The 15,905-nt window shown below is 43.3% G+C and overlaps 1 protein-coding gene across 1 annotated transcript; it reads right to left on the reverse strand.

Annotated features, from left to right (window-relative positions):
- Positions 1-1,185: 1,185 nt before the first annotated feature.
- Positions 1,186-14,568, reverse strand: RSPH6A (radial spoke head 6 homolog A). Its single transcript, XM_056539907.1, has 7 exons — positions 14,329-14,568; positions 12,477-12,711; positions 7,117-7,575; positions 6,707-6,994; positions 6,472-6,616; positions 2,436-2,553; positions 1,186-1,472 (listed from the first exon to the last, which is right to left on the reverse strand). Exons 1-7 carry the CDS (start codon positions 14,427-14,429, stop codon positions 1,238-1,240), a joined length of 1,581 nt encoding a protein of 526 aa, XP_056395882.1. The 5' UTR covers positions 14,430-14,568; the 3' UTR covers positions 1,186-1,237.
- Positions 14,569-15,905: the final 1,337 nt, after the last annotated feature.

A 15,905-nucleotide genomic window follows, 5' to 3' on the forward strand; every position in this document is an offset into this window, starting at 1 on the left:
TGCGCACAAGTCCCATTTATCAGAAAACGGCTCGTTCACGGAACTCCTTGGGCACTGTACAGTTGCCCAGCATGGCCTGAGTTTCCCAAGGCTGAAGCTAAAGATAGTCTCGGAATCAGCACGAAAGGAGCAGCAGGGGATAGGAAATCACTGGGACTGGGAGCTGTGGGGGGCCAGGGTAAGGGTCTATTCACATGGCAGTATTTCCGCTTGCAGAATATCACCTAAAATTAAAGCCCATAGACTTCTATGGGATTCCGCACTCCTACTCAACCTTCTGTAATTCCGCTTGCCGAATTTCAGCACAGGTTCTGCAAAAATTCCGCAAGCGGAAATTCAGAAGTGTGAATGGGAGTGTGGAATCCCATAGTAGTCTATGGCCGGTATTTATCATTGTAGGTGTAAGTGAAACATTTTTTTTACACCTTTCTTTTGTGTGCTGGTAATGTGTAGCACAAAATTTATTAAATGGTCACCGAGCATTTGATACATTTTGTTCAGGTCACATTTTCTGAAATTTCCCTCTTCACATACACCAAAAAGCTAAGATAAGTCTGTGTTGGTGTAGTTTAGAGACTTTTCAGTGGCTTTGCACCTTTTTGCTTCTTTTCACAAAAAGCGCTGTTCATAAAACTCGTCTATATCATGCGTATTGCCAAAATCAGTGGATTGCAACTCAAAATAAGCAGAAATGTGTAACCCAAAAGGCGCAAAAGAAAGGCACAAATAAACCCTGCTTGTGCCTTTTTTGCACCCTTTTTAGACACAAAAAAACTGTCTAAGGCTAAGTTTCCACTTGTTTTTTTTTCTGGCAGTTTTTGGAATACTGCCACTGCAGTTTTTGAGCCAAAGCCAGAAATGTATTCAAAAGGAATAGGACATATAAAGGAAGGACTTATACTTCTCCTCCCTTATGGATCCACTTCTGACTTTGGCTCAAAAACTGCCGTGGCAGAATTCCCAAAACTGCCAGAAAAAAAAAACAAGTGGAAACTTAGCCTAAAGTCAATGACAAATGTCGGCCTATGAGCTTTAATTTGAGGAAGAAATTCTGCCGTGTAAATAGAGCCTAAGCATGGTTTATTTTTTATAGCAGACATTCTGCAGCACATAAAAAGATGTAATCCCTGAATATCCCTTTAACCCTTTGTATAATAAATAAAATAAAAAAACAGGCAACTGAAAAAATGACAGCTTTAATGTACGTAACTGAAAGAAACAAAAATAGATTAATTTCTCAGTCATCCTCATCCTCTTCCTCCTCCTCTTCTTCATCCTCTGCCTCTTCAGCAGCAGCTGCAGCCTCTTCCTGTGCAGCCTTTAGAGCTTGTTCCTCCTCTACAGTGGGGTCTACACCTTCACTAATCTCCGGCCCACTTGGGTACTCTGGTTGGGGAGGAGGTGGAGCAGGGGGGCTGTATCCTTCAGGACTGTATTTTATACCCCAACCAAAGTAGATGTTTTCAAATTTCCTGTGAATGAACCAAATTAAAAATGCAATTTTTAAGTTGATATATTGTGCTATCTGGCTGGGCCCCATATCCCTGTGCTTATTGTTTAACCTAGACTGGATACAACTGTAGCAAATCCTCATCTGTAAGAAATATTAGGCATGTGCATGGAAAACTGTTTTCATTAAGGGAAAACAAGCAGAAATCCAAAAATTGGTGACAAATTGATCACTTTTATGTTGCTTTATTGCAATGCTCTATGTTGGATAAGTTACGTGGCATCAATACATAGTTATTGCTCTACATTTACACATCTATTTTGACCTAGAGTTGACTGGCAGAAAAACTGCATGTTTTATAAATCAGCCCAATGTCATCTGTCTCATTCAAGGTATTGTCCATGAATGGCCAAGTGAAATCTGGCAGAATTCCACTCGCAATTTCCTTTGCAGCAGAGTCCCATTGTTTTCAATAGGGTTCTACTGTACCGTACACATGGTGGAATTTCCGCGGTGGAAAGATCTGCTTTGGAATTTCTGATTCCGGCCTCCACAGAAACAATTGACATGTCTATGGAGATGGTGCATTTCCAAGTGGCTCTAGCGCCATCTGTCTGCAGAATGTCCGCCGTGTAAACAGAACATAAGTGTCAATGAAGCTCTGGAACGTAATATAGGAATTTATTATACCAGGCTATTGGGGGAGATTCATCAAAAGCTGTGCAGAGGAAAAGTTGAACAGTTGCCCATAGCAACCAATCAGATTGCTTCTTTCATTTTTGAAAAGGCCTCTGAAAAATAAAAGAAGCGATCTGATTGGTTGCCATGGGCAACTCAGGAACTTTTCCACATCACAGGTCTTGATGAATCTCCCCTTTCATTCCTATAATATAAGTGCTGCGAGAAGACATCTGAGGTCTGAAACCTCCTGCTGTCCTCGGCTTTCCTCAAAAACACCAGAAAAGAGGAGAGATTAAATACGTACTTGGAGCTAGAAATAGTATAAGCACCAGGCCACAGGTTAGAGCGGAGAACGGCAAGAGCGTACTGAGGGATGTGCTGGGAGGAAAAGTGCGCTGTCCACGGAGGTGTATTGTTGATCTCTGGGAAAATAGAAGAGAATGTTAGCATTGGGAATTCAGTAAATTAATTAAGTATATATAAATATATCTATAGTGAAGAAAAATTATTTGATCCCTGCTGATTTTGTACCTTTGCCCACTGACAAAGAAAGGATAAGTGTAAATGTTGATAGTTGATTTATTTGAATAACGAGAGACAGAATAACAACAAAAAAATCCATTGCAAATAAGTTATGAATTGATTTGCATTTTACTCAGTAATATTAGTAATTGATCCCCTATTAAATGGTAAAATTTCTGGCTCCCAGGAGTTTATTTTATATAAGTAATGAGCTGAGATTAGAGGCACTCTTCAAAGGGAGTGCTCTTATTCTCAGCTTGTTACCTGTATAAAAGACACCTGTCCACAGAATCAATCGATCTGATTCCAAACTTTCCACCATGGCCGAGACCAAAGAGCTGGCTAAGGATGTCAGGGACAAGATTGTAGATCTACACAAAGCTGAAATGGGCTACAAGATCATGGCTAAGCAGCTTGGTGGTTATTTTTTGTTGCGATTATTCACAAATGGAAGGAACACAAAATAATTGTGAATCTCCATAGGTCGGGTGCTCCAAGTAAGATCCCATGGAGTTTCAATTAACATGACAACGATGAGGAATTAGCTCAGAATTGCACAGAAGGATCTTGTAAATAATTTCAAAGCAGATGGGATCATAGTCACAAGGACCTCCAGGTGAACGCTCCTGCCTCGTACCTCTTGCTTGTGTTTGTGGGGAAGATGTCATGCTGATGTTCTGCACGAACTGAGAATAAAGCCGTGGCAGCAGGAAATTACAGGTGTGTGCTCCGTTTCTTTGCTTCTTTTCTTGTGAAGTTATATATTGCACCTTGTTCCACGTGAAGCACCTCCGTCTTCCTGGATTGCCTCCATTCTTACCCCACCCCCATCTCAGCCAGTTTCACAGCCTTGTACATCAGTAGTGCCCAGCCATTCTGTTTTGTGGAAAAACAATAGGTAACACACTACGCTGTGAAGGAATTAAATCATGCAGTGTCCGCAAGGTGCCCCTGCTCAAGAAAGTTCATGTACAGGCCCGTCTGAAGTTTGCCAATGAACATCTGAATGAATCAGAGGGGAACTGTGTGTAAGTGTTGTGGTTTGATTAGACAAAAATAAAGCTGTTTGGCATTAACTCAATTTGCCGTGTTTAGAAGAGGGATGCTGCCTAAGACCCCAAGAACACATCCCTACTGTCAGACATGAAGGTGGAAATATTATGCTTTTGGGGTGAAAGAATAACTGCACCTCATCAAAGAGACAATGGGTGGGGCCATTTTCCCTCCTTCCCTCAGCCAGGGCATTAAAAATGGGTCATAGCTGGGTATTCCAGCAAAATCCACTACCAAGGCAACAAAGGCGTGGCTCAAGAAGAAGCACATCAAGGTCCTAGAGTGGCCTAAACAGTCTTTAGAACTTAATCCCACAGAAAAATCTGTGGATGGAGTTAACAGTTCAAGTTGACAAACCTTAGCCTTGGAACCCTAAAGGGGTTGTCTCACATCCCCTAATTACTTCTCTCTGCTGCTGTAGGCTCATGCTCCCAAGATTGCTGGTGGACTGGGTAAGAGCAAGGTTATCTGTTTCTTTGTCTGACAACTACCAAGCTAAAGCACTATGCATGCAGCTCTCAGACATGATGAATGGGATAAGTCAGAGCAGGGAGCATAATGTGCACTCAGGAGCTTCTCCAGCCACTAGGGAGTGAGGTCACCAATGCTTCTAAAGCAGAGCTGTGGACAGAAACCATGACTACCAGTTGTAAATAAGAGGGGAGATAAGAAGAACCATAGAAGTTTCCTAAATTAAGCCAATTGCCAACCTGTTTATGCTGCCTTGCTCTACACATAAAGACATGGTTAAAGAGATGTAAATATCCCTTTAACTCCTTAACACGGTGACACAGCGTCATATCGGATCGGTCTCAACGGCCGGGACCCACGGCTAATACCGGACATCACCGATCACGGTGATGCCCGGTATTAACCCTTCAGATGCGGCGATCAAATTCGATTGCCGCGTCTGAAGTGAAAGTGAAAACTTCCCGGCAGCTCAGTGGCGCTGTTTGGGACCGCTGCGGTGAAATCGCGGCATCCCGAACAGTTTGCAGGAAACGAGAAGGATCCCTACCTGCCTCCTGTGCGTCCGATCACCGAATGACTGCTCCGTGCCCGAGATCCAGGCAGGAGCAGTCGAGCGGCGATAACACTGATCAATGCCATGCTATTGCATGCAGTGATCAGTGTAGGAAATCAGTGTGTGCAATGTTATAGTCCCCTATGGGAGCTATAACATTACAAAAAAAAAAAGTTAAAATAAAGTGTTAATAAATGTGATTTAACCCCTTCCCTAATAAAAATCTAAATCATCCCTTTTTTCCCCATTAAAAAAAAAAAAAAAAAAAACGATATAAATAAATATAAACAAATGTGGTGTTGCCGCATGCGTGAATGTCTGAAATATAAAAATATATCATTAATTAAACCACATGGTCAATGGCGTACACGTAAAAAAATTCCAAAGTCCAAAATAGCGTATTTTTGGTACATTTTTATACCATAAAAAAATGTATAAAAAGCGATCAAAAAGTCAGATCAAAGCAAAAATGGTACCGATAAAAACTTCAGATCACAGCGCAAAAAAAATGGCAGCTTACATCCCCCATATGTAGAAAAAAAAAAGTTATAGGGGTCAGAAGAGGACATTTTTAAATGTATTAATTTTCCTGCATGTAGCTATGATTTTTTTCCATAAGTACGACAAAATCAAATCTATATAAGTAGGTTATCATTTTAACCGAATGGACCTACAGAATAATGATAATGTGTCATTTTTACAGAAAAATTTACTGCGTAGAAATGGAAGCCCCCAAAAGTTACAAAATGACGTTTTATTTTTTCAATTTTGTCGCACAATGATTTTTTTTTGTGTAAAATGACTGATGTCATTACAAAGTAGAATTGGTGGCGCAAAAAATAAGCCATATGGATTTTTAGGTGGAAAATTGAAAGGGATATGATTTTTGAAAGGTGAGGAGGAAAAAACGAAAATGTAAAAACTGAAAAATGCGTCCTAAAGGGGTTAATTACTTGAAAAGGACCTGGAAAGAGAAGTGGAACTAAATCTCTCCTGAGATGTGTGCACCCCTGGTGGTCAACTACGAGAAGCGTCTGACCTATGCGATTGTCAACAAGGGTTTTGTCACAAAGTACCATGTCATGTTTTGTTAAATACTTATTTCACCAAGTAAAAAGCAAAATCAATTCATAACTGATCATTTCTTTGTCAATGGGCAAATGTACAAAATCAAATACTTATTTTCTTCACTGTATCTATCTATTATTTATCTATAGTGGGATTTTTTCTTGAATGTAAAATTACTAGGAACCTTTTACCAAGAAAATGCTATGTATTCTATCAAAATGTTATAGAGCAGGAAGAGCTGAGCATGTTAAAGGGGTACTCCACCCACAGACATCTTATACCCTATCCAAAGCATAGGGGATAAGATGTGTAATCACGAAGGACCCCCCCCCCGCGCGATCTCCGTGCAGCACCCCATGTGGCGTGACGTCACGTCTCCAGCCACAGAAACCCAGCGTTCTAAACATAATGTTTAGAATGCCGGGTGCAGCATGGGTGTTGCACAGAGATGGCGGGGGTCCCAGCGGAATGACATCTGGCATCTTATCCCCTATCCCCTTTGCTATAAAACCTCAGTGCCAGCACCGTGAATTTTGGTATACTTTTTCAACCAACTAATGCTATAGTTAAACATAGATGTTGCTGACATTCACATGTAATTACATACTGGGCGAGGTCCCTATTTTATGCTTGTTTGATATTTTACAGCTCTAAGCAATGGATGGGCTGGTACCTGCATCTTCTGAGAGTGGGGTAAGAAGTGGTGGCCCCACTTCAGGTTCTGGTTCTTCTTCATCTTCCTTTTCTTCCTCCTCTCCTTCCTCTTCCTCCCCTTCCTCCTCAGATTTTACAGCTGTATTCAACCAAACACAACGACCCTGAGGGGGGGGGGGGGAAATAAATGTAAAGACAATACAAAAGGTAGACGCTACAGTTACCTATACATCATTGTCTGACAGTATTCTCACCTGTGGTAGAATATGCTGGACATGGTGAACCCAATTAGACAAGCTCTCCACCAGGTCAGTCACTGGAACACCCTCAAATTCTGGGTTCTCCTCATAGGTGTCCCTTGCTGCCCCTTCCTCTTCTTCTTCACCTTCCTCTTCTCCAAACTGGTAGTAGCCCAGGGGACTGACATGGGTCCCTGCAGAGATCCGGGCAATCTGTGCACGTAGAAGGTTAGCTTCTGTTCCCAGAAATGGTGGATATGTGATGACTGGGGCATCAAGATTTCCAGTGAAGAGACGTCTGATCTGTTACCAAATGATTGATGAATGAGATATGGACAGGGACGTGAAACCCACTATATATATACACACACACACACACATATACATACATACATACACATATACATACACACACAACCAGTTACCTTTCGAGCAGCTGTGATCTGTGCAGGTGTTACTGGTGGAAGTCTGATCCATTCTGCCCCGGCTTCAGTACATACGAAGTATACATATTTATTGGTTCCTGCACCATTTTCCTCTCGGGGCACTACAGGGGGAGGGTGGTGGGTAGATTTAGGGGGCAAGTCTTCTGCCTCTTCTTTTTCCTCCTCATCTTCCTGTTCATCCGGGGTCTCTTTCTCCTCTTCTTCTGCTTCCTCCTCTGCCTCCTCATCCTCACCTTCACGAAACTGTACTTCTGCAACCAAATAACTACCCTCTGTCCCAAAGATTTTGCCCCAGAAGCGACAAGACAGGAGTGGACGGGTATCAGTGAGTCGTTTCATGGCAAGGGCGATCTGTACTGTCTCATCTCGCCCTATGTTCACTCCTCCTTGTTGGAGAAGATGAGCTAGGTCGTACAGGTTGGGAAGAGGGGAGTCTGTCTAGTAATGAGAATAAAGAGGAAGAGATTACAAATCGTGGGTAAGATTTATGATTACTGAATACAGAATATTCCTGTCAATCAATTATTAAGATCCCATACCATTTACATATGTAGAATACAGGGGGTCTCCGTACTGAAGAAATATCTTCAGGTACAGGCTTGGTACCTTCCGTTTAAGACAGAAAAACCCCACAATGATCCCTGAAATAACTTGAAACTGACAAAATGAATAATCAATACAATTTACTGAAAATTAACGGATTAAAATAACAGACATTGCTTATGAACTTTGGTTCAACAGAGTCATTTTGAAATACAAAATAATAAAACTGTCCTGGACAAAAATAATGGTCCCTGAACTTAATATTTTCTTGCACAAATTTCTGACGCAGTCACTACAATCCAGTGATCACTGTAACTCTTAATGAGACTTCTGCACTTGTCTCCAGGTATCTTGGTCCACTCCTCATAAGATCCTGCTCCAGATGTCTCAGGGGTGAAGGTGTCTTCCCCAGACTGCAGGTATCTTGGCCCACTCCTCATAAGATCCTGCTCCAGATGTCTCAGGGGTGAAGGTGTCTTCTCCAGACTGCAGGTATCTTGGCCCACTCCTCATAAGATCCTGCTCCAGATGTCTCAGGGGTGAAGGTGTCTTCTCCAGACTGCAGGTATCTTGGCCCACTCCTCATAAGATCCTGCTCCAGATGTCTCAGGTGTGAAGGTGTCTTCTCCAGACTGCAGGTATCTTTGCCCACTCCTCATAAGATCCTGCTCCAGATGTCTCAGGTGTGAGGGTGTCTTCTCCAGACTGCAGGTATATTGGCCCACTCCTCATAAGATCCTGCTCCAGATGTCTCAGGTGTGAAGGTGTCTTCTCCAGACTGCAGGTATATTGGCCCACTCCTCATAAGATCCTGCTCCAGATGTCTCTGGTGTGAAGGTGTCTTCTCCAGACTGCAGGTATCTTGGTCCACTCCTCATAAGATCCTGCTCCAGCTGTCTCAGGTGTGAAGGTGTCTTCTCCAGACTGCAGGTATCTTGGCCCACTCCTCATAAGATCCTGCTCCAGCTGTCTCAGGTGTGAAGGGGTCTTCTCCAGACTGCAGGTATCTTGGCTCACTCCTCATAAGATCCTGCTCCAGCTGTCTCAGGGGTGAAGGTGTCTTCCCCAGACTGCAGGTATCTTGGCCCACTCCTCATAAGATCCTGCTCCAGATGTCTCAGGGGTGAAGGTGTCTTCTCCAGACTGCAGGTATCTTGGCCCACTCCTCATAAGATCCTGCTCCAGATGTCTCAGGGGTGAAGGTGTCTTCTCCAGACTGCAGGTATCTTGGCCCACTCCTCATAAGATCCTGCTCCAGCTGTCTCAGGTGTGAAGGTGTCTTCTCCAGACTGCAGGTATCTTGGCCCACTCCTTATAAGATCCTGCTCCAGCTGTCTCAGGTGTGAAGGTGTCTTCTCCAGACTGCAGGTATCTTGGCCCACTCCTCATAAGATCCTGCTCCAGCTGTCTCAGGTGTGAAGGTGTCTTCTCCAGACTGCTGGGTTCAGCTCCTTCCACAGACATTCAAAGGAATTCTGATCAGGGCTCATAGAAGCCACTTCACAATAGTCCAATGTTTTGTTCCATTCTTGGGTGTTTTTAGCCATGTGTTGAGACTGAGACCAAGATTCCTGACGCTGGGCAGCACATTTCCCTCCATAATGTCTTGATAGTCTTGAGATTTCATTGTACCCAGTACAGATTCAAGACAACCTGTGCCAGATGCAGCAAAACAGGCCCAAAACATAACAAAGCCTCCTCCATGCTTTACAGTAGGCACAGTGTTCTTTTCATTGTAGGCTTTATTTTCGTGTCTGTGAACATAGAGCTGATGTGACATGCCATAAAGCTCCAGTTTTGTCCTATATATCCATAGGACATTCTCCAAGAAGCTTTGTGGCTTTTTGTAATATGCATTTTGACAACTTCCAGTTTCCCTTTTCTATGATTTGCTTTCAGCAGTGGTGCCATCCTCGGTCTTCTTCCATGAAAGGAAAACAGTCAACCTGTTCACCCAAACTAAACCCACTATACACTGTACAGTAGGTTATAGTGTGGGTCAACAGGAGTCTGATAAGGGGTCACTGACATAAATACATACCTTAGATATGTCCCACCGAAGATAAATTGGCTCAGTTTGCATATTCATGGTTGTTGGTCGTGTGAGTGCTCAGTTGGCACATGCGCTCATATGACCAGCGACTCCAGGTCACTAGAACTTGGAGTCACAGACCATGAATAAGTAACTTTAGTCAGCGGGCCTGCCTCCAGCACGCAATTCAGAGAAGGTAGAAGAGGACTTATAATTTTAGTCAGTGACCCCTGATCGGACTTTTGTTCACCCACACTATAACCCAGTTATAGTCGACTTTGGCTCACATAGCGATGCATGGTGCGATCTGACACTGAGGTACCTTGACCTTGGAGTTCCCCTCTAATTTCTTTAGTAGTTTTTCTCTGTTTCTCTCTGTTATCTGTCTCTTATTTTTCTTATTTTCCTCTTGCAACCACCAGGAAGTTGCTACAGTCCGGTGGACCTTAATTTTCTAAATAATAATATGCAACACTGTTGTCACAGGAACATCAAGCTGCTTGGAGGTAGTCTCATGGCCTTTACCTATAAGATGCTAGGCTATAACTGTCTTTCTAATCTCCTGAAACATCTATATTCTTATCTTTCTGTGGCCCATGTCCGATGTGATCCACTTCATGTTACCAAACAGCACAGGGACTACTTTCCCCCTATAAATAAGCGACTGACCGATTAAGAGTTTGGAGACACCTGTGACACTATTTTTTTTTAGACACACCTTAGTTTAACATGTCCCTATTGTCAGATTATTTCCTGTTTTTTCTATGGTACCATCATTTTTGTCCAGAGCAGTTTTATTATTTTGTTTCTTTAAATGATTGTATTGAACCACAATTCACAAGCAGTGTCTGATTTTCAACAATTCATTTTCAGGAAATTTTTATTCCTCATTAGTTTTGTCAGTTGAAGTTATTTCAGGGAGCATTGTGGGGTTTTCAGTCTTTATCGGAAGGGTATCAACAATTTTGTCCACATCTGTATGTCTTAGTGACATGCAAAAAGATGGTCAATGGTGCAGATATTCTTTCAAAAGGTATGGTCTTGTCTGGACAACCACTTCTTTAAATGAGGACCCGCCAAAGCTTACCATAATGAGTACAGCAGATGTGGGTGCTTAAGGGGATGTCTGGGGACAGAAAGTTTTTATTAATGTTTTGCTTGGGGAAATTTGTACATAAAAAAAACTCATACTCACTTCCAGTCCCTGCTTTTCACCGCAACTTCATGGTTTCTGCCACTCAATTATACACAGGTTAAAGGAGATATGTTAAAGTATTAAACACTTATCCCCTATCAGCAGGATAGGAGATAAGTGTCTGATCGTTTGGGGTCCCAATGCTGGGACCACCGCAATCTCCTGTACGGGGTCCCAGCTCTGTCGCGGCCCTCCCGAGCAGGAAGTGTGTCGGCCGCAGCATGATGCCACGGCCAACACACACCCTCCATGTATCTCTATAGGAGAGGCGGAGATGCAGCATTCGGGCATCCCCACCTCTGCCATAGAGCTGTATGGAGGGGGGGTGTCGTCGACCTCAGTGAGGTCGACGACACGTGCATTAGCCGTGCAGAGCCACCGCAATGCCAGTTCCCCGTATGGAAGATCGCGGGGGTCAAAGTGGTCAGACCCCTGGCGATCAGACACTTATCCCCTATCCTGCTGATAGGGGATAAGTGTTTAACACTTTAACAGATCTCCTTTAAGGCGGGACAATGCTGAGGTCAAAGACAGGCAGTGGGTAGTTGCTGTCGAGTTGCTGCATTACAGGAACTAGCGAAGACAAGCAGAGACCGAGAGAAGGTGGAATGGAAGCTGCTTAATGCTGTTTAATGATCTCCTAGATAAATATTTAAAAAAAAAAATCTGTTCCAGGACATCTACTTAAAAATTTTACCCTTGAGTGGCTACTCATATGGGTGAAAGGGCACCTAGGAACATGCTGTGAAAGATAGAGGTGGATCTGGAGCATGGGAACTCCACAGTTATATAATTCTATAGTGCATACGGATACATGGTGTCTAGGTGAGAAAACCCCTTTAATGGGAAATGTTTTACAGGGACCCTGGCCGGCAGTTATCATTGTAGGTGTAAGTGAAGCATTTATCATTGTAGGTGTAAGTGAAGCATTTTTTTTACACCTTTTTTTGTGTGCTGGTGATGTGTAGGAGCACCACATTTATTAAATGTTCACAGAGCATTTGATACATTTTGTGCAGGTCACATTTTCTTTAATTTCTCTTTTCACATACACAAAAAAGCTAAGCTAAATCTGGGCTCGTGTAGTTTTAGAGACTTTTCAGTGGCCTTGCACCTTTTTTGCGCCTTTTCGCAAAAAGGCGCAGTTGATAAAACCCTTCCATATTATGTGTATTGCCAAAATCAGTGGATTACAACTCAAAATCAGCAGAAGTGTGTAAACCAAAAGGCGCAAAAAGGCACAAATAAACCCTGCTTGCGCCTTTTTTGCACCTTTTCTAGACACATAAAAACAGTCTAAAGACAATGATAAATGTTGGCCCCTATCACTATGTTTTGGGATACTAAACAACCAGTATGTAAAATGTGACAGATAAAAGATAAATAATATACAGTTGTGGGAACTGGCAGGCTTTACATACAGTGAAATCTCTTCAAAAGCCAGCCAAAAGCTGCCTGGGCATGCTGGAAGTTGTAGTTTGCAACAGCTTGAGGCACCCTGGTTGGGGAACACTGACATAGAATGACACCACCATCTCCCTTTCATACAATACTGTTAATTCTTCTCACCATTTCCCCATCTCCTTCGTTCTCGTCAGCTTCTTCGGTACCGCGAGAGAACAGCGCGCGGTGAGATTCTGCCTTGATAAAAGTGGGCGGGTCTTCAGTCAGCGGGCGCAGCGATTCGTGTCCTTTCTGCAGTCTAGACCAGTGCAGCTCTGCACTCATCTGCTCCAGGGTGTCCAGGGCATTAGGGGGGCGCTCTGACAAGATCCGGGACAGGAGGCCAGAGAGGTGTTCATATCTGTGGAATAAATAGGGGGGGGGGGGTTTGAAAGTTGAGTGACATCCAATATGGACACAATTTCAATTGCATATCTAGGCAGAAAAACCATTCAGTAAAAAAGCAGGCTGACAACCCATGTGCGAGCTGCTATGGCGTCCATACTGGGTTTGTTATCTAGGATTAGAAAAACATACCGACTAGTTTACAGAGGCAGCGCCACACCCGTCTTCAGGTTGTGTGGGATATTGCAGCTCAATTCCATAGAAATGAATGGAGCGGAGTTGCAATACCACGCACAACCTGAGGACAGGCGTGGCAATGTTTTTTTTTGTTTTGTTAAAAAACAAAAAATTGGAGAGATCAAATCTGTAGTACAGTAAACATAAGCAGCTATCAGTAGCAGCCTATCAGGATCCAGCTGACTGGTTGCTATATAGGATTCTAACTGGTTGCTATGGGCAACTCCTCTTCCACTGTGCACAAGTTTTGATCTCCCCATTAGGGTGCACGTACACCACGTTTTTGCTATACAGTTCCCGTATACGGTTTCAAGTTAAAAACTGTATGGAACTGTATAGCAAACCATATGCATTGACTTAACATTGTAAACCGTATGTCAAACGCATCATCCGGTTTAGTCCGTTTTGCGTCTTATACGGTTTTGTCAGGTTTTTTACCCGTACCCAAATCCGTAGTCTACCACGTTTTTATGTCCGGGTGAAAAACCGTATTAAATCGTATACGTTTTTTTTTTTTAACATGGGAGTCAATGGGAACCGTACAGAACCGTATGTACATACGGTTCCATCCAGTTTTCACCATACGGTTTTTGACTTTGTACAGTTTTTTTTTCTTGGAATTTCAATCAAACAAATGAAACTTTATTCAAAATGGAATGAAAAGTTAAAAATGTATACTTTTTTTTCTTAAAAAACAGATGCAACCGGACATCATTTTTCAAACCGTATACGGTTTTTAACCGTATATGGGTTGAAATGTGTACACACGTTTTGATACAGTATAGTCCGGTTTTGAGGAATCGGTTTTTCATCAAAAACCTGATATGGGAACTGTACTGCAAAAACGTGGTGTGAATACAGCCTTACCAATCAGGATCCAGCTGACTGGTTGCTATGGGCAACTCCTCTTCGACTGTGCAGCAGTTTTGGTCTCCCCCATTGTCAATAGCAACCTATCAGGATCCAGCTGTCTGGTTGCTATGCAGAAACCTGACAGGTTACTATGGGAAACTCCTCATTGGCTTTGCACCAGTTTGGGTTTTTCCTTGTGTCAATAGCAACCAAATTAGGATGCAGCTGACTGGTTGCTATGCAGGAACCTGAATGGTCGCTACGGGCAACTCTTCGACTGTGCAACAGTTTTGATCTCTCATTGTGTGGTGAAACACCATGTTGGAACTATAAGTCCCAGCATTGCCAGACAGTGACATATACTCCATACACCAGTGCTCCCCAACCTGTGTCACTCTAGCTATTGCAAAACTACAACTCCCATCATGCCCTGACAGCCTTCGGCTGTCAGGGCATGATGGGAGTTGTAGTTTTGCAACAGCTAAAGAGCCACAGGTTAGGAAACACTTCCATAGCCAGTTACACCAACCCCCTCCCCACTTACAGGCTGACTCCGGTCGGACCCGCTTGTAGTAAATAGGCTTTGGCGTATTTAATCTGCAGCTCCCGGGGATCCGGTGCAGCCTCAGCCGGGGTATCCGCCATCTTCAACGATCCTCAAAACTATCGGCACACAGGGACCCCCAGTAGTGCACAATATTCCAGCAGCTGCCTCTTTAAACGTCCTCTCTCCTTCTGCGTCTCTCGTTGCTAAGGCAACCGCCGCCGCCGCCGTGTTCCGTTGCTAAGCGATCAACACAACACTTCCGGATCATGTGGGCAAAACGGCGCGAAGTGCATGCTGGTTATTGTAGTTTATAATAATGCTAAAACAAAAAATAATGATATAAATAATAATATGACGTATTTTGTCTTTATGTTAGATTATTATACATCATTTGATTTTAAAGAAACTATAATAATTATAATAATAATAATAAGTAATATATTTAAATACAGCTTTATTACATAGATATCTGATTGCCATGACCGGCCTTTACTCCATGATTTTCCCGGTGCTTTTATAACTTCATCTGCTATAAGAGTTAAAGGGGTAGTCCAGTGGTGAAAAACGTATCCCCTATAGGGGATAAGGATAGGGGATAAGTTTCACATCGTGGGGGGGGGGGGGGGGTCCGACCGCTGGGGCCCCTCGCAATCTCTCTGTACGGGGCCCCGGCTCGCTGGCCAGCACGAAGGTGGCGGCAGACACGTCCCCTCAATACAACTCTATGGCAGAGCCAGAGATTGCCGAAGGCAGCGCTCCGGCTCTGCCAGAGTTGTATTGAGGGGGCATGTCAGCCGCCGTTTCGTGCAGTGGTCAACACGCCCCTTTCCATGGGTTGCCGGGGCCCGAGTGGTCGGACCCCCCGCGATCTGAAACTTATCCCCTATCCTTAGGATAGGGGATACGTTTTTCACTACTGGACTACTCCTTTAAGTGATGTTTACCCCCATTGACTTCATGGGATTTTATTTTTAGACATGTCCAGTGCTGTGGATCGACCCATTTAGGGTCTATTCACACGGCAGAATTTTGGCACATCTGCACCAATTCCGATTCCAAATTCATTTGGGTGGGTTTTGGCTTGTGCGGAATTGGTTTGGAATCTCATGTGGAATTTCAGAAGTGTGAATGGGAGTGCGGAATCCCTTAGAAGTCTATTTGGCTTTAATTTAAGACGTAATTCACATGCAGAATTTGTGCGGAAATTCTTCTGTGTGAATAGACTCTGAGGCCGCGTTCACACGGCAGAAAATTGGCCTATCTGCATATATTTTGCATCCGCATTGGTTCGGAGCAGAATTCTGCAGTTTTAAAACACATGCGGAATTCCTGCAGAAGCCGTGCAGAAATTTCTGAAAGGATTCCGCATCTCAGTAAAAAGGTAGATTTTATTTAATTGAAATGTATTAGTTTGTGCGGATTCTGCGCGGAAGCTACATGCATTCCGCACAAATTCTGTAGAAAGTCAGCCCCATTGACATCAATGGGATTCTGCAACTGAAGAACGGAAAAAATATAAGACCAGACTTATATTTTTCCGGACTGCGGAACACAGAATTTCAGCAGCAGAATTA

Source organism: Hyla sarda, chromosome 9 (genome assembly GCF_029499605.1).
Source record: "Hyla sarda isolate aHylSar1 chromosome 9, aHylSar1.hap1, whole genome shotgun sequence".
In the NCBI taxonomy this organism is placed as follows: domain Eukaryota; kingdom Metazoa; phylum Chordata; class Amphibia; order Anura; family Hylidae; genus Hyla; species Hyla sarda.

Coding starts and splice junctions, on each gene's coding strand:
- RSPH6A (XM_056539907.1), bottom strand. CDS start 14,429: ATGGCGGATACCCCGGCTGAGGCTGCACCGGATCCCCGGGAGCTGCAG. Junction 6,995..7,116: donor AGATCACAGCTGCTCGAAAG/GTAACTGGTTGT, acceptor ATTTGGTAACAG/ATCAGACGTCTCTTCACTGG. Junction 6,617..6,706: donor TCCAGCATATTCTACCACAG/GTGAGAATACTG, acceptor CCCCCCCCTCAG/GGTCGTTGTGTTTGGTTGAA.